At 37.7% G+C, this 26,737-nt stretch overlaps 1 protein-coding gene across 3 annotated transcripts in view; it reads left to right on the top strand.

Annotated features, from left to right (window-relative positions):
- lrba (LPS responsive beige-like anchor protein) overlaps positions 1-26,737 on the top strand; it is a 262,968-nt gene that overhangs the window by 57,796 nt on the left and 178,435 nt on the right. For all 3 annotated transcript variants that reach the window (XM_057332760.1, XM_057332761.1, XM_057332759.1), the window contains exons 9-21: positions 3,192-3,389; positions 3,932-4,065; positions 6,804-6,912; positions 7,544-7,696; positions 7,811-7,979; positions 9,460-9,539; positions 9,632-9,694; positions 10,069-10,166; positions 11,099-11,191; positions 11,708-11,816; positions 13,026-13,107; positions 15,047-15,170; positions 16,282-16,474. In XM_057332760.1, the coding sequence (XP_057188743.1) occupies positions 3,192-3,389; positions 3,932-4,065; positions 6,804-6,912; positions 7,544-7,696; positions 7,811-7,979; positions 9,460-9,539; positions 9,632-9,694; positions 10,069-10,166; positions 11,099-11,191; positions 11,708-11,816; positions 13,026-13,107; positions 15,047-15,170; positions 16,282-16,474 (1,605 nt within the window). The remainder of the gene's footprint in view (positions 1-3,191; positions 3,390-3,931; positions 4,066-6,803; positions 6,913-7,543; positions 7,697-7,810; positions 7,980-9,459; positions 9,540-9,631; positions 9,695-10,068; positions 10,167-11,098; positions 11,192-11,707; positions 11,817-13,025; positions 13,108-15,046; positions 15,171-16,281; positions 16,475-26,737) is intronic.

Genomic DNA, 26,737 nt, shown 5'->3' with positions numbered 1-26,737 from the left:
AGTTTGCTTACCGAGCAAACAGGTCTGTGGACGATGCAGTAAACATGGGACTGCATTACATCCTACAACACCTAGACAGACCAGGGACTTACGTCAGGATCCTGTTTGTAGACTTCAGCTCGGCCTTCAACACCATAATCCCAGACCTCCTCCTGCCCAAGCTTACCCAGCTCTCTGTGCCAACCTCTACCTGTCAGTGGATTATTAACTTCCTGTCGAACAGGCAGCAGCTAGTGAGGTTGGGAAAATTTAAATCCAGCACATGTACCATCAGCACCGGAGCTCCTCAAGGATGTGTTCTTTCTCCACTGCTATTTTCACTCTACACAAACGAATGCACCTCTACAGACCCTTCTGTCAAACTCCTGAAGTTTGCAGATGACACCACAGTCATTGGCCTTATTCAAGACGGTGATGAATCTGCCTACAGAAAGGAGGTTGCTCAGCTGGCTGCCTGGTGTAGTCAAAACAACCTAGAGCTGAATGCATTCAAGACAGTGGAGATGATAGTGGATTTCAGAAGGAACCCTCCATCACTTCCTCCCCTCACCATCCTGGACAGCACTGTGGATACTGTGGAGTCATTCAGGTTCCTGGGCTCCACCATCTCTCAGGACCTGAAGTGGGAGTCCCACATAGACTCCATTGTAAAGAAGGCCCAGCAGAGGTTATACTTCCTCCGTCAATTGAGGAAGTTCAACCTACCACAGGAGCTACTGACCCAGTTCTACTCAGTGGTCATCGAATCTGTTCTGTGCACTTCAATTACTGTTTGGTATGGCTCGGCCACCAAATCAGACCTACGAAGACTACAACGGACAGTTCGTAGTGCTGAGAAAATTATTGGTGCTCCTCTGCCCACACTTCAGGACCTGTACGATTCCAGAGTGAAAAACAGGGCAAGAAAAATCATCATTGACTCCACACACCCAGCACACAAACTCTTTGATCTGCTGCCCTCTGGCCGGCGCTTTAGAGCACCAAACACCAGGACTTCCAGACACAGAAGCAGCTTCTTCCCCCAGGCAATCTCCCTCCTAAACAGATAACTGCTCCTTAAGAGCAATATTCCACTTCCACTACTCCTATAGTGTGCACTACTGTGCCTTATTATATCTACATCTTATGTATACATGTATATAACACTACCTCTACTTACTAAATTATCCATTTGCACAAGTGTACATACAATCTGTTAATATGTTTATTCTACTATATACTACCCGGTACAATGTCTCTTATATGTTATTATCCCCCATTTTCTGTAAAATAGTCTTTATTTTTATATATGCACAATTTAGAATCTTTTAGACTGTAAATCGTATTATATTGTATTGTCATTGTGTTAAATGTCTGTACTAGAAGCTTCCAACACCAAAGAAAATTCCTTGTGTGTGCAAGCACACTTGGCAATAAAGCTCTTCTGATTCTGATTCTGATTCTGATTCTGATGATCCTAAGCACACAACTAAAACAATGCAAGAGTGGCTTATGGACAACTCTGTCTGTGTCCTTGAGTGGCCCAGCTAGTGCTTGAACCCAACTGAACATCTCTGTAGAAACCTGAAAATGTCTGTCTACTGATGATCTCCATCCAACCTGACAGAGTTTGAAAGGATCTGAGGAGAAGAATGACAGAAAATTGCCAAATGCAGATGTGTAAAGCTTTTCACATCATACCCAAAAAGATTTGAGTCTGTAAAGGCGCTTTAACCATTTTCTGAGTTGAGGGTATGAATACTTATGCAATGTACTTATTTTTGTTTTTTATTTTTAATAAATTTGCAAAGCTGTCAAAAATCAGTTTTTTGTTTTGTCATTATTGTGCACGGAGTGTAGATTAATGTAAAAAAAATAATCATTTAAAGTAGTTTAAGATAAGGCAGCAGCATAACAAAATGTGAATAAAATGAAGGGGGATGAATACTTTTGCAAGCCACTGTACATGTTATAAGATAGTGATCAGTGACATCGTCGCTTTGAGGTATAATATCTATATTGGTTAGATCGGCTCCGTGAGATATAATCAAGTCTAGTGTATGATTAAATCGATGAGTGGGTCCATTGATGTGTTGTGTTACTCCAAAAGAGTGTAGTAGCTCTGTAAACGCCACTGCTAATTCATCATTAGCACTATCTCCGTGGATATTAAAATCTCCGTCGATCAGTACTTTATCAACGTTAACCAATAGGTCCGATAAGAAGTCCGCGAACTCTTTCAGCAAATCAGTGTAGGGCCCAGGGGGTCTTAGCCTGGTCTTAGCCAATGTAAAAGAAAGCAATGGTTTTTTACTTTCGTTTGGAACAATTATGTTCAACGCAAGAACTTCAAATGATTTAAATTTATGCTCTGTTCTCTGAGTTACAGTAAGAAAGTCTCTAAAGATTGTTGCGACACCACCACCTCGACCAACCAGACGTGGCTCATGCATATAACAGTAGCTTGGTGGGGTACACTCATTTAGACCGTAATAATCATTTGGTTTAAGCCAGGTTTCGGTAAGGCAAAATATATCAAAACTGTTGTCTGTGATAATTTCATTTACAATAACTGCCTTTGAATTTAGTGATCTAATATTAAGTAGGCCGAACTTTATGAGTTGGTTTTGGTCGTTTGTCTTCGGGTTCATCACGATCAGATTTTTTCTCTGAGTTTTGCCTAAATTATTATTTTGTAGTATTATTTGGGGGACAGATACGGTCTTTATGCATTTGGAAGCAGTAACATTTATAACAGTTGAGTGGGAGGAACACAGACTATGGTTAAAGTTTTGACTTACCGGTTGGAGACGTAGTCAAACGGTGCATAGCGTCTTTGAAATGTTGTCAGACAGAAGAACCGCTCCGATGCTGCTGGGGTGCAGGCCGTCGGGGCGGAAGAGCCTAGGTCGCTCCCAGAACAGAGCAAAATTATTAACAAAGAGCAGCTTCTGTTCAATACACCATGACATCAACCATTTATTTAGCGCAAATAGTCTACTGAACTTTTCATTCCCTCGTCAGTAGGTAGGAAGCGGCCCTGATACGATCATCCTCTTCGTGGGCGATGCGTTGCGTACCGTCTCGATCGACTCCTGAAGTCCCTCTTATTGAAGGGCTCCTGTGTTTCAGATTTCAGAGACGCAACATTTGAATAATCATCTAATCTGCTGAGTGTCAGTCCGGTCTAACAGTCTCTCTTATTCATGCAGGGCACGTTCAAGCACAAGGCCGAGAGTGACCTGATGTTAGCGGAACACCATAAGATGCTGCTGTATGATGGAAAGCTGTCCTCCTGTATCTCCTTCACCTATAACCCCCGAGCCACGGATGCTCAGCTGTGTCTGGAGTCATCGCCCAAGGACAACGTCTCCATCTTTGTGCACTCGCCACACGCCCTCATGCTGCAGGTTTGCTGCCTTGTCGCACCTGGTTAATGCATTTCTAACACATTTAGTTTAATCTTGTGAAGAATATTTTTCCGCTTTAACTCTTTCACGGCCATCATTTATAACACAAAGCTTCCCAACCATTACTGCATTTTTCAGGTTTTACATGTTTTCACTGTTGTACAGTAGGGGGCACATTTGATATACATTTTATGTTCATAGTAATCTAGACTGTTTTTCGATGATTTTCGAAAATAAAAAAGCTTTGCACACTCTAATTACATCTTCACAAACTGAACACATAAAATAGGTGCCGTCATGTGCCATCTGGGAGAGTTGTAGTCTGATTATAGACACTGTAATAAAGGCCTTCACAGCTGTCTTGCTCTATTTCATTATCCCTCCAGTCCTCCCTCTCACGCCCACATTATGCATCCAAGAAACAACTCTCCCATTCAGACGGATGACAACGTGAATTGTGTTGATTGGACAACAGCACAACGCACAGTAAGACAACATACAATTACAAAACAAATGTAACGCCAAGGCTTTTTGTGTTTCAGGACGTCAAGGCTGTGGTGACGCACTCGGTCCAGAGCGCCATTCACTCTGTAGGAGGAGTTCCAGTGCTCTTTCCCCTGTTTGCACAGCTGGATTACCTCCAGCACACTGGAGACAAGCTGGACACCTCCGTCTGGTGAGAACACATCAGTTCCGCCCCGGTGGGGGGGGAGAAAATTAGAAAAGGGATTCTCAGTGGGGTAAAAAGATTGAACTGTCCTCGGTTTTAGCCTCGCCAGGAAAAACTGAAAATTAACTTAACTTCTCTCCCTGACTTGTTAAGACCCAGTGGACACACAATGACAGTTTTTTAGGAGATGTTTTCTCATGGTAACAAACCATTAGTCTGTTTTGGGCTCTAGGGAGGCCAGTGTTACATGATGTGTTATTTTGAACCAACATGCCATTAAATTGGAGCGAGAGAAAGTTAAACATTGATTATGATTGGCTGTAGCACAACAAAATGAGTTTTAGTTGGAGTACAAATTCTGCCTCTTATTTTTAATCAAAATGCAGTTTGTTCTGTCATCATTTACTCGCCCTCTTGCGGTTTAAATTCTGTATAATTCAACTACCATGAAATACAAACTGTTGAAAATGGAAGTGGAGTGTTTGTCGGAAATCTTCCTCTCATCACTCAGCAACACGGTCAGTCGCAAGATGCAGGAGAAGCTTTTTTTTTACATTATGGCATCGGTGATGATAGATCCAACTATGGATATGGCTTGCAGATCTTATAGATCCAAAGTTAGAGTCCAGTTTCACTAGATCTCTCCCCATCAGGAACTTATTAAATCTGAAATATCAATTCCGTTGTGAGTTAATACTTCAAATCAAGATGCAGAGATGAAGGAAAGAACAACAGGCAGGAGACGCAGTGATGTTGAATAAAATGAAAGATGGTTTATTGAATAATCTCAGCTGTACTTCAATGCTCAGCAAACTTCATCTGACTAGACACAGATTCAATAGGTGTTGTTAACCATGCAAGATTATAGAATCAAAACATTGTCTCGTGACATTATTATGAACCTTGAGATGGAGACCATTGGAGACTCATATCAGCATAAAAGACACCCAACAGACGATTAAACACAATTAAAAATAAGGACAAAATTTAACAAATAATAAATATAAAAGTGAATAATAAAATGATCAAATAAATGAATGAGTATATATGATAAATGAAATGTAATAAATGCATAAAACTTAGTAAGGGTTAGTAAAATATGGATAAAAATAAATGTAATCATGTAATAATGAATGAATGGAATAATAAAATAAAATCAAACAAGAAACAAATATATGTTTCTACTCAGATCTATCAGTGATGACTTGTCTGTTTTGAATGTGTGCAAGGATGAAATCAATGATAACAAAACAATAATCTAAATTTCAGCTTCTTTCTAGAACAATTATTTGGCTTCAAAAGACTTGAAATGTTGCACACAAGGCATAGACAACTTTGCTGGTCCTTTTCTCATTCTTTTTGGCTGTTATTTCTAGTCGTACGGGTTGTGAACGGCACAAGGGTGAGTTAAAGGGACAGTTTCACATCAAAATAAAAGTTTTGTCATTATTTACTCCCCCTTGAGTTGTTCCAAAGCTGTTTAAATGCCTTTGTTCTGATGAACATCGAGAAATATATGTGGAAGAATGCTTGTAACCAAAGAGTTCTGGGCCACCATTGACTACCATAGTAGGAAAAATTACAATGGTAGTCAAAGTGTCCCAGAACTGTTTGTTTTCCTACATTCTTCAAAATATCTTCTTTGGTGTTCAACAGAGCTAAGAAATGTACACATATTTGAGACAACTTCTGGGTGAGTAAATCAAGACAGAATTTTTATTTTCGGGTGAACTGTCCCTTTAATTCTTGGGCTAAATATGCAGGGTGCACTCTGCTTATAATTCAGTACAAAACACACTACTGTCAGTATCACAGTATTTGAAACAAAATAACAATTATTTTTAATTTCATAAAACAATTTTCAGTAAGATTGTTTTGTGTACAGCTTGTTGTGAAATTGACAGCATTCAAAGATTGACCCTCTGTGTGTAAATTATTAAAAATTGAATAGATCTGTCACTGAAAAATAAAACTTTTACATAAAATGAAGAAAGGAATTAAGGCCTTAAACCTTAAGAGCTTCTTAAAGCAGTAAAGTAAAACGAACTGTAAAACATATGTCGTTGGTCACATGTTGGCAGCTCAACCAACAGACCACTTCGCCAGATCTAAACACTGGTCCAGAAGAACTTCCGGTTTCAGTTTTTATTTACTTATTTATTATTATTATTATTATATAAAGCTTAAATGTACAACTAAATCTTAAAGATATTTGTTTTAAATCGGTTATAAATATTCTGTTGGTTGTTCTTCTGGAACAGCATTAAACCAGCACTGGTTCTGTCATCCATATAAGTGGTCTATAGCAGTGGTTCTCAAACTGGGGGCCCCAAGATGGATCCAGGGGGGCCACAGATTTTGTGGCATTTTATGAAATATAGAAATTTATCATACATTTTATGCAATCAAACATCAGAAAAATAAGACCACCAACCAAAAGAATTGATGTTCCAGCATTGTAAAACTGAATATGTTTTTTGTTCAAGTATAAGATTATAAGTACTTATTTGGGGGGCCACAACGTGATGCACCCTACACAAAGGGGGCCTTACAATGAAAAAGTTTGAGAACCACTGGTCTATAGTATTATATACACCTCAAATTGTAAACAAAAATCACAATAGCTATACAAAACATACATATAAAAAAATTCCGTCTATATATCATTGCACCCCTAGGACTACAGAATATGTTATAGGTTTTTTGACTGTTGAAGCTGACCTGCCGTATATATTTTCTCACAGTTGCACACTACTGTCATTCGTGATGGAGCTGTTAAAGGGCTCTGTTGCTATGCAAGAGCAGGTGCTGGCCTGCAAGGGCTTTCTCGTCATAGGTTACTCACTGGAGAAGGTGAGTACTTTCATTATGGTGTACATGAATGAAATGGTTTCAATCCTGCTAATGTTCCTTCCCTTTAAGAATCTTTGAACTAAACTTAATATAGGAACTCTTATGAGAATACCTGTTAAGACCTTTTCACGCTGACGGCTACCGAAATAAAAATGTGATGAAACACCATTCATTTACAAAGAAAGCAATTTCCAGCGTCATGAACGATAGAGGCCGTTAGCAAAGCAATGTCCTGTGACTTGACAATGTTAGGAAAAGTAATACAATATACAAATATGAGTAACAATGCAATTCATCATTTTGTCAGACACTATTGGGAAGATGAAGGACGAAATTAATATTACTCTGAGTGATTCGTCTGTTTTGTATGATTTGTCCATGAGCGATGTAATTACAAAATGATGGAAAGCCATGTCAGAAATTTGGTTCATTACAGTTCAAGCAGTACAATCCATTTTGCGCAGATGCAGTTTATATACAAATGCTTTCCCCTAGAGCATGTTCATTTTTAGCAGCCAAGAAACTGATTCCTTCTCAAAATGGATGGACAGCTCATTTGTGATAAGTAGATACAAGACATAAACAGGCACCTTGTTTAAACATTTATGCTCTTTGTCTGTATTCTCTTCAGTCTTCCAAAGTACACGTGACCCGACCCGTGCTGGACATAGTCCTTGCCTTTGCCCGTTACCTTAGCAACCTACCCACTGGTGTCTTGTTGCTGAAACAGCTGTGTGACCACATCCTGTTCAACCCCACCATCTGGATCCACGCCCCAGCTAAAGTACATTTGATCAAATTCACAGAAACCAAATATAAGTCATTATACCAGTAGTCTATGCACTTTACAGTTTACAGTTTTTAACAGTAATTGAAACTGGTTTGCTGCCTCTGACAGGTGCAATTGGTTCTTTACACCTACCTAGCAACTGAATTCATCAGTACCGTCACCATCTACAACGCCATCCGCAGAGTTGGAACGGTACTGCAGGTCATGCACACGCTCAAGTATTTCTACTGGGTTGTAAACCCATTGGACCGCAGCGGGATCACACCCAAGGGTCTCGGTAAGAGAGAAGCAACTTCTCAACACGTCGTAAGAACAGAGAAGATCAGGGTCATGAAAGGTCGATTTCGAGCTCTTTAAAGCAGTGTGTGTTTAAACGAATGACTTTATAACTTGGTTAATTAAAGTCTCACTGGGATAAGAAAACATTTTATGTATTTTTACTTCTTCTTTATCCGTTTTTGTGTTATCCATATCTGCTCATTGCTATTTTAGCTTTGTGAATAGTTTGTTTCAATAGAAGCGTCTCTAGATAGAAAGAACAGGGAGGTTTTTTACCCAACAATAGGCACGTTGTCTTTTAATGTGTTTGGTTCTGTGATTGTAGCTTTGTCCCTGAAAGATCCCTGTGTAATTTCCACAGTAAAATCAAAATGAGATCTTATTTAAGAAATCAAGGTTACTTTATATGCATTAAATTACAAAGTAAAATACACAAAAACGATCTTCTCTCTATATCTACAAGAAAATATGTCCAGACTTCACATTAAGCTCTTTGAGGTTTATTTTTTCTTGATTTTGATCAATTAAACATTAGATTAATGAAACATGTATTTATTTTACATGATTATATGATTATAATTATTCATTTTAAATTATTATTATTGTCTTTATTTAATTGATAATATGTTCATTTTTGTATAATTTGGTGTATTGGTTACATATAACATACAGTAATAACCAGAGTTGCATTAGACACCATATTTTTTTAAAGATAAGGTAGCACAAACCCAACGAATTTTTAGAGTAAATATTTTGTGATTTTCCTACTTTGGTTTATGGAGTGTCCAACAACAAGTTTACGTACATACATGGTGTAAAAACACTTTCATTTTCTAATAATAGGCAGTTATTATGACCTCAAACAATTCGTTCGGCGATTCATTCTGTCAGCCTACTCTGATCCGATTGGTCAGATGGTCTAGTCTGCTGTGATTGGTGTACCGCGTGCGGTGTCGCAATTGGAATGTAGGCGGGCATTACACGGAGTGACAAAAATCTGACCCGGAACTGAAATTAGAACGACAGACAATTAGAACGACAGACGACTCGTTCGCATGATTCAGAGTTGACTTTTTCACAAGCCAATAACTTTGTTATTCGTTCACTTTCGGCTTTACAACTTGGCAGACTGCTTACATTCACACACGGCAATATTACACACAGCATGAGATGTAATTTTAAGGTCATTGTAATATTTACTCTTTAAGAAACACATTTCAGAGCAAAAATGATTTTATAAGCAAAAATATGTTCTCTCTGTTACAGGGCAATAGATCCAGATTTACATTTAGCTTTTTGAGGCCACCTGTTATGAAATAAACCAAATGTCAACCTTTTATTAATGCTAACAAAAACTCCCCCCCCCCGACAATTTTTTTTTTGATAAGTTAAACATTGAATTAATTAAACATTATTCTTTATTATTATTTTTTTAATTGTTGTATTTCATGGCTTTAATTGTATCTGCTTGTGTATAGATGGCCCTAGACCCAATCAGAAGGAGATTCACTCTCTCCGAGCATTCCTACTGCTGTTTGTCAAACAGCTCATAATGAAGGTACGGTAGAGGAAACACACAAATAGCACACTGGATAAATTGAGTCAGTGCAGCACAAGTAACGCATACCCCTCTTTCACGTGTGAATACAGGATCACGGCATAAAGGAAGATGAACTACAGAGTATTCTCAACTACCTGCTCACAATGCATGAGGTACAGATACCCCTCAATACAAACTCTTGTCTGCCTGTGTCAGTGATTATCTAATGTCCAGTTACCCTGCAGAGACCAGTTCTATGTCATTCTTTATAACACTGTACTGTACTGTATATGACATGTAACTACCACCAGATGGTGCCAAGATCCCACAGTAACGTTTCCACTGGTGCTAAATAATAAACTGGTTTAAGAAAAGTATTTAATCCCTAATGTGGGGTTATATTTTTTCTTGTCTTTTACTATTTTTCTTGACTAGTGTGTCACACACATGTTCTTTCATCATTTACTCACCCACAAGTCTTTCCTAAAGCTGTCTGGATTTCTTTTTTGTGCTTCTTTCTTTGCTTTTTGTGAAACATTTTTTCCAGGATGATAATCTGATGGACGTTCTCCAGCTTCTGGTAGCTCTGATGTCCGAGCATCCTGGCTCAATGGTTCAAGCCTTTGACCAGAGGGACGGAATACGGTGAGGCTGCAGTTGTTGCCCCTGGCATCAAGACACTACACTTTCTAGTTTAAACCAATGTTTTTGTCTCATCTATGCATGGATCAGATGCCCTGGCTCATTATTCATCTCACATGTTTATTAAAACCTTTGTAACACTAAAGTAAAATGAAAAAAAAAACGTTTAGTTTGCATTCATCTCTATGGAATGACATAAGGCCGCAGTACCTCTTGCTTAATGCAAGCTATAAAAACACTTTCTTGGGTTCATCTGATACCTATGCTGCTCTACTGGACTCCTAAAATGGAGACCTGAACATTTCCAAAGCCTTTATAGACATGCTAGTTTCACTGACAGCCACGGGGTTAAATGTGCACGCTAGCGGGGGGCGTCTGGACGGCTCGTCACGATAAAACAGAGGGCCTCACTTTCATTTCGGATCTGACAACCCCGTTCAAATCACACTTCCATCAAATCCAGCTCCAGAAGGATATAGCCATATTTATTTGAATATGGAGACAGTGTAATGGTCTCGGTTACATATGAAGGGCCACGTTGCCCTTGTGAGATATGTGAACGCAGCTGACTGAGCCTCCTCGGTCGGAAAGAAATACAGAGAAAGCGGCTGAAAAAGAGAATTCATCAACCTGTTCGAAAACATCTGTATTTGAGGGTGTCCCTTCAGGATGCATACGTTCAATGTTAATATTATTACTTAATTTGGTAATGCATTTTTTGTATTAGCAGGTATTTTTTATATATATTTTTGTATAAATATTTTTTCAATAACTTTTCAATAAATATATTTCACAATAAAATTGTTGTTAGGTTAAGTATCTTATAATGTACTGTAACATATCACATATGTATGAACATGTACTGTACACTACACAGATTTTGTTTACTTTGTTAGTCATTTAATATTTTACATACTATTCTCTCAATAACACAGGGTCATCTTTAAGCTTCTGGCGTCCAAAAGTGAAGGAATTCGCGTGCAGGCGCTCAAAGTCTTGGGCTACTTTCTCAAATATTTGTCACCAAAGTAAGTCCAAATTTCACACTGCTGGAGCTATATTATTGGAAATTAAGTCTCAAATAAATTGTTAAACTGGATTTCATTTTCTTTTAATTAATTAAAACGGCCAGGATGGTTTGCATGTTTATGATTGGCAGAGTATGTCAAGTAGTATTTTTTTATTATTTTTATTATTTTTTTTAGCTATTCAGTTGCCATGTTTTGATAACAAATAACCCTCACTTGCCTATTAATTCATCCAGCGTGAAAATATTTATGCAGTATTTTTCCAAATTCTGTTTCTGGGGTTTTTGATAGATAAGCTCACTTTCCTTTAAAATCCCATTTGCTTCATGTGAATTTTCCCCACAAGGAATCTGACCGCCAAGTGCTTTTAAAATGGATGCAGCTTCATTCCGTGACTGTGGAGATATTTTTCAGAAGCTCTGGGCTGCAGTTATGCCCTGTTGGGGTCCTGGCTGCATTTGAAGTAGATCATAACGTGGCCTTGGGATGATTTTTTCATATTCCATGTGTTTTTAGGAGAAAGTTGGAGGTCATGCTGGGTCACGGCCTGTTCTCTCTGCTCACCGAGCGATTGATGCTCCACCCCAGCCAGTTCACTGTCACAACATACAATGTGCTGTTTGAGGTCAGTTTCTATTGTTAAAATGTCTGCATCGGAACTCGGTTAAACACGGTTGTTCTGTTTAATTTTGAGCAATTGAACAATATTTTTAGTTTAGAGCTGTGGTTCTTAAACTGGGGGCCCCAAGACGGATCCAGGGGGGCAACAGATTTTGTAGCATTTTATGACACATAGGAATTAGTCGTAAATGTTATGCAATCAAACATCAGAAAAATAATACCACCAATAAAAATAATTGATGTTCCAGCATTGTTTAAATAAAATTCTAAATGTAATATTATACGTTTTTATTTGGGGGACCGCAAAGCGATGCACCCTGCACAAAGTGGGCCTTACAACAAAATATATTTTTTGAGAACCACTGGTTTAGAAGACCAGGCATTATGCATTATAGCTCGTGCTTCAGACCCAGGAGGCTTTTTTAAAAGCTAATTTATATGTTACTGTCAGCAAATTTCAATTTCAATATTTTTGTTTTGTTTCAAATTTATATTTATATAGCGTTACACTGTGTCTACACGTCAAAAGACGTTAGAAACACATTAGAACCCATTATTATTTTAAATTTTGTCTGCGCCGGATGCAGGACAATCCCATTAGAACAAGCGGTGTGTCGTGTTGCGCCGCGTCCGGTGTAGACACGGTGTTATAATAATAACAACTAGAATTCAAACAATAAAATTACCTCATGAAGCTATATATTCTTACTTGGGTAGTTGACAAATATGCCATAAATGTGTCCTATGGTGTGGCAGCAAAAATACTGAAAAAAAAACTAACAATAAAAATGCATCTCTCTCATGCTGTTTTAAATTATAAATATACATATTCATATTATAAAATAATATATTATTAACAGTTTGTTTTCTACATTTTTGCCATGTCACACCATAAGACAAAGTTGCAGTATATTTGGCAACTACCCACTTACACCTTTGTTAGGAAATTGTGTATTAGCAATTTGTTTGATGCTTCCATGACTATCATAAGTCATTCTCACAGTACAAATCCTCTTCTATGTAAACATGTAAATAACTTAATGAATTCCAGATTCATTAAACTTGCTATTTTAGGACTCTAAAAATACTGTACTGCTATACTACATATGAACTGCTGTATTACCTGTAATTGTAGTATCAGAGAAGTAGTTTTTTAGATTTGGGTTTTGTGCTGGATATCAGTCAATAACCAGTTATACATCACTGTCTCTAGATTCTTACGGAGCAGATCTGTACTCAGGTCATTCACAAACAGCACCCAGACCCTGACTCCACCGTCAAGATTCAAAACCCACGTGAGTTACTTCCAACAACACCAGTGATAATATCCTTACATACACAGCTGCGCAAAGAATGAAGGGATCACTCCAGTTTTGCCTTTAATCAGCATTTATGCATGTATTGTGGTCATTCTAGTTCAGTGTCTGTTGAATTTCAACCTCAGGAGTGACATTAATTCACCCAACAGCAATGTGAAAGACTAAGGAGAATGCAAAGACACATGAAAATTGTGCAGAAATGCAATTGCATATTCATTTTTGATTGGTCTTAAAATACACATTAGTGTTGTGTTGTTTAAACATGAATATAAACTTGTTTTCTCTGCAATTTTCAAGATTTTTTTTAGTGTACAGATGCAAATGTACTATTTATAGGTATTTATTTCTCTCCAAAATAGTTTTAGAATGGCCTCTTAAATTTGACTCTGAATGAATGCTTGTAGATAATTTAATTAAACTGATACACAATTCTACAGTGTTAGTTTTTTTACTTTTTAGTTATATAATGGCACTTAATGACACTTATTTTTTCGTTTCCTTTTTTCACTTCCGATATTTTTTCCCGTTATTAAACAGCCATTTACTTGCAACCAACGGTGAAGTATACAGTTACCTCAGACAAATGAAGCTCATTTGATGGCCACCATTACTCAGATGATAAACGCATTAAAAAGTAATTAACTTCCCACTGCTGCTATAGAGTTACAACTATTATTCGCGCCTTGTTTTTATTCACAACCCACCGGTTTTCTAAAGCCCGCACTTCCTGAGACCTTCTTTTCCAGAATATGCTCAATTTTGCACATGTCTCCTTTAAATCCAGCCCGAGCAATCAGACGCTCTGGTTTTAATTAAAAAAGTGAAACTAATATGGTATACCGATCCGTATCGCGGCTTCACTTAACAAAGCTTAATTCCCATATACTGCCAGCAGCTGATTGGGGCTGTATTTACATGGAGATGTGACCATGTACACAAACCGCTCGCCCGTCAGAAGAACCAACACGACGAGCGAGTCGCAGATCGCGGATCAGTTCTTCGCAGTTAAACAGATGGAGAACGGCAGACAGCAGACTCTGATCCAAGGTCATCTCATACATGATCTGAGAGCGGACGCGGTTTCAGCTTTCTTGTGTGTCTCCTTGATTTGATCTGTGTTGAAGCCTCTAAATGGCTCTGATTGCAGTCTTTAGCCATGTCAGAGCCAATCAAACAAACCAAGGGAAGTTAAAGTTTAAATGAAACTCTGGGACAAACCAGGACCAAATGGTGATTGCAGAGTGAAAAAACAGCAAAGCGCAGAGATACATGCAAAGGTAATTTTCTACTGGTAAGGTTCAGTGACTCTAATTTGAGTGAGTAAGGCGTAGAAACAACACAATTCTGCTGGAACGAGTGAGAGCATTGGTTACAGATGCCGTGGCGCTGTAAACTCTCTGTGACGGCTGAAACTCGAGCTCCTCTTCTCAACCTAATGCATGCTGACATTGTCTAGATAATTCATCTAAACAACCAATCTTTTCAGTTTAAGCAAACGCTCCGTTCCAGGAAGCTACGACGTTCGCCGTCGACTTTTTTTTAGACAATACCAACCTTATGATGAAGAGCATACCTTTACTCCCGCTAAAATATCTACGTTCTGTTATTTTCTCACTATGTGCGCAAATGTTGTGGAGAAAAATAGAGATTCGTCCATTTGATTAAAGAGAAGCTTTTGTTACAGGGTGTTTTTTAAGAGTGTTAACTGTACAGTTGTAAGTAAAGTGTTCGTTTTATGGCAAGTTTTGTGTCTTTTATAATTATAAGGCAGTCAAAAAATATGAATCCACACCCAAGGAATAGTGCGTCACAAAACAAAGGAACAAACAGCAAGTCAAGTCAATGAAACTTACTTTATGCCTTTACAAACAATGTAAAATTGTGAAGGCATGTTAAAAATATTGTGTCCTTTCAGAGATCCTGAAGGTGATGGCTGCGCTTTTGAAGAACACTCCTCCAGGAGCCGAGAGCATGGAGGTACGACGGATCTTCCTCTCGGACATGATCAAACTTTTCAACAACAGCAGAGAGAACCGCAGGTGAGAACAAATGCACGCACACACACACACACACACACACACACACACACACACACACACACACACACACACACACACACACACACACACACACACACACACACACACACACACACCACACACACACACACAGGCTTGGTTGACTATCCCGTGGGACAGTCCATAGGCGTAATGTTTTTATACTGTACAAACTGTATATTCTATCCCCTATCCCTAACCCTATCCCTAAACCTAAAGATCATAGAACACTTTTTGCATTTTTAGATTTGTAAAAAATATTGTTCTGTACAATTTATTAGCTTTTTTGCCCCTGGGGACCTCAATTTTGGTCCCCACGGTGACACGAGTCCCCATGTGTTGGTGTGTATTCAGGTTTAGGTCCCCACCGGGATGTACAAACATGAACACACACACACACACACACTTGCTGTTACTAGCAGTCAGTTAAGGACATTTATTTAAATATTTTCTGTATTTTTATATACAGCTAATTTTCATTTCTAACCATTACCCACACTGTAACCCTAACAGAAAATGCGCATGCATATTTTTTAATTTTAAAAATGTTTTTTTGTATGTCCTTAACTTAAAGTTTTGCCTTTTCTTTGTTTGTTTATTATTGTTTTTTTTGTATTTGTTATAAAATGTAAAACTAATAATTAAAAAAAAAAAAAGCATTATGTTTTTACATATGTTTTTGTTGTTAGTGTTTTTTTTTATGTATTTTCAGATTGTTTTCACAAATTCCAAATGTACCCCAAAAGAGCATTTTGACAGATTTTGCAAATTTTTCCCCAAGCAAATTTGTCCCCAAACAATTGTTAAATATGTGCACACAGTGTAGCTTAAAGGAAGCATGTTATAAACATTGTTTTAAAAATAAGTAATTGTTATTAAGTAACTATAATAACATAGCTGATTGTAACTACTCCAAAAGAGTAGATTCTCAGAAATAATTTTTTAGCTTTTTGATTACTAATTTGTACTTGTAAGTACAGTCCTTTTGTCCCCAAACTGTGTGTATACAACTACAAAGTGCCAAGTGTCATAGCCTGATTAGCTTTCACCTTCATCAATATACAAATGTATATATTGTGTGTGTTTTCTGTAGGAGTCTGCTGCAGTGCTCGGTCTGGCAGGAATGGATGCTGTCTCTGTGCTTCATAAACCCCAAGAACAGCGAGGAGCAGAAGATCACAGAGATGGTGTACGCCATCTTCCGCATCCTCCTTTATCATGCCATTAAGTACGAGTGGGGTGGCTGGCGCGTGTGGGTGGATACACTCTCCATCACACACTCCAAGGTCAGGACCCAAATACACACACACGCGCGTACGCACGCACGCACGCACACACACACACACACACACACACACAGAACATAAGAAAGAGATAGTTAAAATGTAATATTTCACCAATTTACCTTATATTAAATGAAAACAGAAACTTATTAATTGCATATTACATACATCATACATACATATGTATGATGAATTACATACATCCTTTTTATTTTGAACAAACTGAAATTTGCTCAAGTGTGTATTTATAGTGCTATTTAATTTTATTATATGAAATGAAATATATACAAGAAAAAGTTTACATAATAAAAACAAAACAAATGTTAAGAAATGATCAATTACAGTGTAAAAATGCAACTCTTATTAAAAAATAATACATAATAATTATATTCATAATATATTAATACAGCCACTAAATATTCTTTACATTTCACATTCATGCATTTGCATTCAGGGTGCATTTTATCAGTATGTTTGAAAATCAGACCCAGAATTCTTTGTGCTGCTAAAACAAGGAATGCAAAGAATATTGTGTTTTATTATTAGTTTTTTCTTGCTTTATATCTTGAAACAAAGATGGGACTATGCCTCTTCTTCCAGAAGCCCCCCTCTCATTTAGACCCACCGTTCTGCAGGTTTTCTCTTGATCCCTGTGTAGCAAGACTGTACACTTGCAGTTTATTCCTTTTCTTATTCCCTCTTTCCCCGTTCTCTCCCGCCCTGTACCAGCAGTAATCCACTGGTTTCTCTCTGCAGAAACCTGACTGTTATTACTCTGTATAATCATCCAGAGGTCTCAGATTAGAATCTGGATTTTCCTTCGCTGCCAGATCCCTCCGTTCATACTTTTATTTACAGATTGAATTGCCTTCTTAATGTTCTCGAGAGCTCTTAGTGCTTCTAGTTTCAGAAACGTCTATTTTAAGATGCTCTGTTGATATTGTAATACGGACGCTGTTCCAAGCGGAGTGAAGTCATTTGGTGCTCGACTGCAGGTTTGGATGCCAGCTCATGGCAAAAATGCCCTGTTAGTGCACACTTCCTGCATTGTAGTCTCAGTCCACTTGGGGGCGCAGCTGTGCTACGCAGTGAGAAGTGCAGGAATTGTACTTTAGTTCTCAGGGTGTGCTTACTGGAACAAAGCTGCTTTAGATGGAGGAGACGTTATCATTAAAGCTAAAGTGTGTTATTTTTGTGCCACCGATGGCACTAAATGAAATTGTTAACATAATGATTGTCATCAAACAGGTTTACTGTAAACCTCGTCTTCCATGGTTTGGTCAAACAGGTAGTTCGCTTATGCGATTGGATGAGCCAAAGTGTCTTTGTTGGTCTGGGCAGGATGCTTAAATAAACAGAGGAATGTTTTGATAGCGCTGAGCATTGGTGTTTACACTTTTTTACCTAATCAGCCTGAAAATTGATTTCTTACTGCCATTTTTGCATTTTAAACCATTAAAACTACTAAACGAACAATAATTTACACTTTACCTTTAAAGAATAAGAACAAGCCTTAATTCAAAATGTGCAAAATATGTCGCATAATAAAGGGTTTTCCTTTATTATGCTGTCCTTCTGAAACCTTGGATGTCCAAAAATCGCCGTTTTTTATGAAATACTTTTTAAATGGTTAAATACGGTTGTCAAAGCTGACAAGCACTTTTGAATACTTTTTATTGGTTAGGTATTTGCAAAACCCAGTGACAAACAAAAAATGTGATGATTTATGGCAAAAAAGAAAAATCACGAAATATGGAGATACGAGGTTTCAGAAGGACAACAGCGATATATTATTTAGTTGTTTAGTTTTATGTTTTTTTGTAAACACCAGCAGAAGCAGCATTCCTAATTTTGCTGTATGTAGAGCTGTACAATGACAATAATGGCTTTAAATTCAATTTCAATTTCAATCATAGTGTAAATATGCATATAGATATAGTGGAGATTTTAATAAAAAAATAAAGATAATAATTCTTTATTATTCTCACACTGTTAAAACTCGCTATTGTAGTTGCTACAATTGTTAACTTAAATAATATAATAAAATAAAACAATCTCTCGGAGGTGTATTCTTAGGCAGGATTGAACGGTGTTACTAAATTGAAGCAGTTGAATTGCTTTTCTGTCTTTGTTGTATTTGAGTCTGCTTGCATTCCTAAAGTCGCCCGCTGCTATGGCAAGTGCACACAAATTGATCATTGTCCTTTCTGTGGGTCAAGCCCGTAATTGCTTTTTTGTGCTATAATTGCATAAGATTAATGCAGGTAAGGTCCTGTTCTGTTTACAGCGGCTCCGCTCTGATCTAAAAACAGCACTTTTTTTAGAAAGGGGGGTTGTGTGTGTGTGAAGTGGAAAGGTGCAGCAGCGCCGAGCCAGAGAGATACATGCATCTGCTGAGGGGAAAAAAGCTAAAGAAACTCAATTGCAATTTTATTGTCCAGCGTGATAGATTTCCTGCCAACTCTGGAGTAGGAAAGCTGTTTGTCACTGTAGCTCTCCCTTTCAGCTGCAGGGGCTGTGTGTGTGTGTGTGTGTGTGTGTGTGTGTGTGTGTGTGTGTGTGTGTGTGTGTGTGTGTGAAACAGAAAGCGTGTATGTGCCTGGAGATGTGTGTGTTTTTGGGTTGTTGTTTGCAAGGTCTCCTCTCATTCTTTGAGTTTGAGCACATTTAATATGCATCTCAGATGGCCTTGGCAATCATAAGAACAAGCCCATATAAATTCAACAGTCTTTTGGGAAATGCAGGGCAAATAAATGCATGCTCTCGTGCAGTCGTACATTTAGACACTTTGCTGCTCTGTGCAGTTGTTTTTCGGCTCAGTATTTAGAACAGCATCTGTGAGAATCGCAGATCACATGATCAGACGCATTTCCAGACAAAAACAATTAAAAAAATGTCTTAATGCAAAACATGTGCCACTAGAAACTCAAAAAATCTGTCTCAATGTATAGTACTGTAGAGGCAAATAATGTACCACTTCAAAATAAAATGGAAACTATTTTTTGAAAATATAAAAATGTTTTTTTTTCTGGAAGACTTTGGGACCTATTGCTACTGTTCATTTTGTGTACTTTTTTTACTCAAATACTTTGTTGTTGAATACGCCACAATATATACAGACATTTTATTTTTCTATATTTTCTTAAAGTGACAGCTCACCCAAAAATGAAAATTCTGTCATCATTTTTTCAACCTCTTGTCATTTCAAACCTTTATTACTTTCTTACGCGGAACACTAAAGAAGATATTTTGAAGAAAGTTGGTCTCTAAACAGCACTGCTCCCCATTCACTTCTATTGTATAGACACAAAACCAATGCAAGTGAATGGAGGCCAGTGAACAACATTCTTCAAAATATCCGCTTTTGTGTTCTGCGGAAGAAAGAAAGTCATAGAGGTTTGAAATGACAAAAGGGTGAGGAAATGATGATAGAATTTTATTTTTGGGTGAACAATCACATTTTCATATACCTTTCACATTTATGTGACTTCGATAGTGTGGCATTGATCTACGTAAAATAAATACTGTTTTATCAACGACTGGATCTCATCTTTTATTTCGACACTCTCGATTGTGTGTGTATTACTTAGGGATGTGTTTATTTTGGTAGGAAAAAGGTGATCTGGTTGAGTGTAGGCAGACAGATGTTTCTGCAGATGGGCCTGCTGACACCACAGCTTAGCCAAGGTGCCCCTGTCCCAGCCCATAAATGAGACACAGCTCCTTTCTGCTGGAGGTGAACACCTTCTCAAAGACTTGCTGCCCTTCATGCTTTTTCTAGTCAGCACTCTCCTCTGTTCTGCTGGAGCTTCTCAATGAGTGATAGAAACGTAGCTAATGGAGAATGGAACTGTTCTTCTGGAGCCTTTAGCGTCATTGCTGAACGCACTGTGGAGAGGTCTTTGATCCTGGGGCGTGATTTCAGTATCTTTAGCACTTGTTTATAAAATATGTTACATTTGTAGACACATTGGGGAGTAATAAAGCAATATGTTTTATACCAGTGTACTACAGAGCTTTTAAAGTGAGTAGGGGGTTCAAGAGGAAGAGTGTCAGTTATTGATTGGCACAGTCTGCCTCAAGTAGATATTTGCTTCTGTTTTCATGTTACATTATCGGAATAAACTATTCATGTAATATAGCCAGTATCCAGTTACGGATACCAAAAAACATAGCTATTTTTTTAACACATTCATATAAGTATAAATTAGTCATTGCAGTATTACAGTAGCTTTGAATGTGGATTATCCAGTCACAATCAAGAGTCAGAACTGTTTTGTATTCTCTTATTTTGTCTGTGAAATAGCAAATCTTGGTATATATTAAGATTTCTGTGGTATTCTTTTGACCCAGTATATAGATCATATTAACATAATATGAATGATTTTATAATATATTACTAAATGCTATATGATATAAAAGATGAGTAAATAAATATAAAGGGGAGGTATTTGTATTGTATGGTATGGTGATTAAGATTAAAGACACCTTTGGTGCATTATAATGTCCATTTTTTATTTAAGTTAAATGAATGATTTTAGTTAGGAATGCACCGATATATCGGCCATTAATCGGTATTAGTCGTTAAAAGCAAATTTTCACACTATCGGCAGATAGTTTAAAAACAGCCAATGATCAGGGCCGATATATCTTGTCAATCAAAAGAGGACAGAAAAATGCAATGACTTTGTGCTCTGTGTATATAAAATGTTTAGAGACATCACCAGTTTGATGTTCAATATTAATAGTCATTATATGAATGAATAACTTTAAGAAAATTAGGAAATATTAATTTAACCTTCAGAATTTAGTCAATGCAAGTTAAAGGGATATTTCACCCAAACATTTAAATTTTGTCGAATGAATAGCTCACTCTCTAGTTGTTCCAAACCTGTATACATTTCTTTGCTTGGTTGAACACAGAGAAAGATATTTGGAAGAATGCTTATAACCTAGGGCTGTCAACGTTAACGCGTTAACGCATGCGATTAATTTTTTCAAATTAACGCGTGAAAAATATTTAACGCAATTAATGCAGCATCCGTTTGTTTTGACATTCTTTGTCTAGCGTTACATTATGTAATCATGCTCTTGTTCGTGTACAGCAGGGCTAGTCAACTGGCGGCCCGCGGGCCAAATGCGGCCCGTCAATCATCTTTACCTGGCCCGCCTTAACATTTCAAATAAGTGGAGAGACTTTAAGAACGGTGTGCTTTAAATGCACGTCCTCCTGAGACGCTACATCTTTAAAAGCCCAAAACACTGCTACATAATTCCCACGGCTCATAATGATTTACGTCTTATAAAGCGATTTGATCGGTCAGTCCAAGAATGTTATTTAAAACGTTATAATCAGCAATGCATTGCACAGCCACAGGCAATCGGTTTGCGCACGCGATAGGTCATGTTCTAAAATGCGTCTTCTGCCCTTGAAAGTAGGCTAACTGTAGGAAGGGTACACCACGTGAACGGTTGTCTCAGATAAGGGAAAACGGTGTTGTTTTTATTACTGCATTCATTATGAATAATGGCTATATTTACGAAAAACAGCTGTTCATCTCCCCCAGAACTCGCACTATACAAAGGCTCTGCCCTATAAGTGCGTGGGGCACATGAATGCGATGGGAATTCACCCGAAGATGTGACAATAGCGTTCAGTTTCTTGCACAGATCAATTGACTGAATTATAAGACGCTTATTTAACGTCACAAGGGGCAGGGATTACTTTTGTGTTGAATGTATTTGCGTTTTTTACTTTTATTGATTTAACTTTAATTAATTCAACCAAATATCTTCTTGAAAAAACAATGCCACCCACATCTTGGATGTACTGGAGAACTGTGGGTGAGTAAATTAGTAGCAATTTTTGGGTAAAGTAATGCATTAAGGAATATAAAATACAGTTAAAAGGACAATTTCCTTTTTTATTTAATATCATGAAAAGGCACAAATACTGGATGCAATATTTGTGTGCATGTTTTAATATATGACCTATAAGTAACAGCAACAAAAACAGTATAAAAGGAACAAAACAAAATAAATAACAGAAGAAATGAGGATATGGTAAAAAAAACTGGCCCGCATCCTATTTATACTTTTGGAGTCTGGCCCTCAAAGAAAAGTAGTTGAAGACCCCTGGCGTACAGGCTTTTAAACCACTTAAGCGTGATTTTAAACAGTTGCTTTGACGCGTTCAATGAAGATAGACAGCTTCTAAACTGTGGGACGCAGCAAAACACAACGCGAGGTCCAGTCTAGTGTAAACAGTCACGGGCTGAAGGCTGCGTCGGTGAATCTCTGTCAGACAGCGCATCCGTGTTAAGTTCTCTTTCGTGCTTGAATGGATAAAACCATACAAGATTATGTCAGAAAGCCTGTTTTGTCTAGCATTTTCTTAAGCAAGACTTCAAAGTGTAAAATAAAATCTTAAATGAATGCAAAGAGTTGTGAAAATGCCTATGATAGTGCGGAGTGCGGTGACGGTAGATCTGCGTACTGAGACAGCTCTTAAAGGGGCCACGTTCTTAAACCTACTGCTGTGACTCCTGTCACTAATGTTAATCAAAGAACAAAATAAAAAAATAAATCAATGTGATTTTGTAGCTTTAATGAGAATTCTTCTGCATTTAATTTATAATTTAGCATTAAAGACTGTAAAGTGTTTGAGAACTTCCTTCAATTTCTGTATATTTCATGATAGCTCTCAATTATATTGTTGAATGGCTATAATTAATGTTAAAATAATCAATTTAATAGAGACATCAGTTACAGTACTAATATCAAAATGTTTTCTTTCATTCATAAAATGAAAATATGTTGTTTCTACATCAATTTGAAGATTAAATGTGAAATTATTAAAATGTAAAAGTATATTTTAAAATATTATTATTATGTGTGATTAATCACAGAAAATGTGTGATTAATCCAATTAATTTTTTTAATCGATTGACAGCATTATTATAACCAAACAGTTCTCTGCCACTATTGACTACCATAGTAGGAAAAATGACAATGGTAGTCAAAAGGGTCCCAGAACTGTTTGCTGTTCTACATTCTTCAAAATATCTTTTTTTGTGCTTTTGTTAAAAAACATTTTTAAGTAATTTTTCCTACTATGGTAGTAACTGGGGTCCAAAAACTGTTTGGTTATAAGCATTCTTCCAAATAGTTTTCTCTGTGTTCATCAGAACATAGAAATTTATACAGATTTGGTACAACTCGAAGGTGAGTAAATGATGACAGAAATTTTATTTTTCGGTGAACTATCCCTTTAATATAACCACCAAACTATTGGTATCAGCAGATATCACTCTGAATAATTGGCTATCGGTATCGGTGGAGAAATTTAGAGTTTTATAGGTACATCTCTAATTTTAGTTTTTTTGTAGTCGTCCTAAAAATAATTTCAAATATTTTTGCATACTCCTTTAGATTCAGAATCAGAAAGAGCTTTTTTGCCAAGTATGTTTGCACACACAAGGCATTTGTTTTGGTGACAGGAGCATTCAGTACACAGAAACAGCAACAACAGTACACAGAGACCATAACACAATAGAATACAGTACACAATGATTTAAATAAGGGCCTATGGGTATAAAAAAATAAAGAAATACAATACAATAAACATAAGATAAAGATATAGAGAGTAAAGCTATACGTGTATGTAAAAAAAATATATATATATATACAGTATATATAAAAAAGATTTTTCAAATCAGTGACTTTGCAGTGTATTCTTGTTAACCAATAAGAAACCTGTTTGAAAAAGGAAGGCCTAATTCGGGGCCTAATGGAGATGCTAAAAAGGAACAACCTGTCCCTCGAGCAAGTCAAGCCAATTGTGTGGTGTCGTGAATCTGCTATCTTGCTTGACAACAGCAATACTATGGATTTAGAAGACAATGGTATCCAGTATTGGAACACGGCTTGTAAAGATAAAGATACATCTGCCGCCAGTCAGTATTGAGTAAACTTATAGACGGGTGCACAAACGGGATCTCGAACATGGCTGTCATTGACTGTTGTAAGACATTGACATTGATAAACCATTCACTTCCGTGATGGCCAAGGATGGACCTCAGCTAATTTCTGGATATGCTATTTTGTTATTGTTTGGTTATGTTTGGTCTTACCTAGCGTTGTGGAATACTTTACAAGCTACTTAAAGATTGCATATCACAGGCAGTTTCTGTCGATCTCATATTAATCTTGAGTGCCTATACAGTAGTATTGCATACGTTGTATCTTCGAAGAGTGTTCAGTTTGATCAAACTTATAAAAGAGAGATGCAGCTGTACGATTATTTCCGGAAAAAAATGAGATGCAAGAGGTGGGACAAGTGGGGAGAGTGGGACGGAACTACAGCACGAGCAAGCAACACATCATCACATTAATCCCTTCGTGTTTTGTACATTATGCACGTACACGCCGATTGCCAACAAAACAGACGTATGACTTAGTTTGACTTACCGCGTGCGGTTCATGTCTGCGCCATCTATCAGTTTCAAACGATCTCCAAATCCTGCGTTATATCCACCGTTTATATAACACCTGTCACTGAAATGCCGTGAACAAACAGACACACCTAATCTTCACTATTGCAAGAGTAACGAGCTGCAGCGCAGCCCATCTTGACGCAGCGCAGATAACCTTGATGGTAAGCGGATCTCGCTCGTCGGTTGGCTCGTAGGCGGGCTCTTTCGCCTTCGCCTTGCCGTGCTTTTGGCAAATAAAAGGAATAGCATCCCTGTGACGACACAGGGATCCAGAATTAGAAAAAAAACTTTCCAAAACAATTTGGAGTGCTGGGGGAGTGTGTCAAGTAAAAAAATACTACGTCATACGTCCAACTCGTTTTTTAACAAGTTGACCCTGTTAAGCATGCGCTGCCAGCACGTTTAACAGTGTAAAGAAGTCAGAATGCATGACATAGCATGATACCCCATCTTTAATATATAACTGAGGTGAAACAAAGTGACTTGCAAATGCCGTACAGCGTTCTTGCTCACTTTTTGTTTTGCATGGTTGTGGTCGTAATGGAAGCCGTTTCAAAACCCACTACATGATCACTGAGCTGTGTGTTCTGCTCGTCTGTCTCATATGTTTACCTTTATTCCACACTCATCCAGACGCCTGAGGGAGTACCGTAAGAAAAAACTGTTTCTTTTGGACAGAGGAGAAGGGATTCAGTCTGCTGACCGCATTGATTTTTAGGGGAATGGAATTGCATTTAGCTAATCCAATTAGAGCATTCTCAGGGTCCCTATTTTCCCTTTGTTTTGCGGTTACGCGCTATCTATTGATCTAAATGGGACTCCCCACTGGTCCTACTGTGAGAGTCTGGGGCCGACCGCTCCCTGCTGATCTAAGATCAGTAATTTAAGCCCGTTTCGTTCTGCTGCTGAGCTTGCGGTCTGATTGCAGCAAGTGATGCTGGATCATCAGTCTGGCACTATACGCTAGAATTTTTGAAATGTGAGGTGCTGTTTTTATTATACAGCGATACTTTTACAATTCTTTTCCTGATGCATTATGAATCGTTTCAATAGGCGATTTGCATAATGTTTGATTTTGCAACCTGTTATTACGAAGATGGCTGTCACATTATGAATCCTTTACTGTGGTCTTACGTGAATTGTACGTTTTTCTATACCCCACATTTAGAACGCGGAATTCAGTTAGATCAGATTGAAACGGATGTCTAGCCCACCCGGTGGTATACAGGCTACATTTAAAAGTCGCATTTCTACAGTGACCCCCTTTATCCCAGAGTAACTTTATCTTCACGACACAACAGCTCACGTGTACTATATGCCTGTTTTAGTAACGTAACTACTGCTTTTCACATGACGTATTATTTTATTGGTAGCAAGCTTCTAGACAATGAGGTGCTTTTAGTGTACGTGAAGGCTTTCTTTTTTTTACATTTAACAGTGTACTATATGATGTACTTACTGATTTGTGAGGATAATACCTGACAACATAGTACAGTATGCGGCCTCATGTGTACCTCTTTAAACTCTTAGTGGTTTACACAAGTGCTTTCCTTCATTTTTCACAAATCCTCAAATGCCTCATGGGCCTTGCAGCTATGACTGAACATTTTTTCATAGATATCTGAAAAACAGTGTTGGGAAACATGCCATGACTGTGCGTAACCGCCAGCGACTCTGTCAAAGGTACAGCGACTCTGTTAGAAGGCGTTCCTAGCTTTGGTTGTTCTAGAAACAGTTATATACCCTACTGTAACTGACGGGAGATGAATGA

Source organism: Triplophysa rosa, linkage group LG4, assembly GCF_024868665.1.
Source record: "Triplophysa rosa linkage group LG4, Trosa_1v2, whole genome shotgun sequence".
Classification (NCBI taxonomy): Eukaryota; Metazoa; Chordata; class Actinopteri; order Cypriniformes; family Nemacheilidae; genus Triplophysa; species Triplophysa rosa.
The sequence above is the reverse complement of the archived record's forward strand: the minus strand, read 5'-3'. Positions and strand labels throughout refer to the sequence as shown.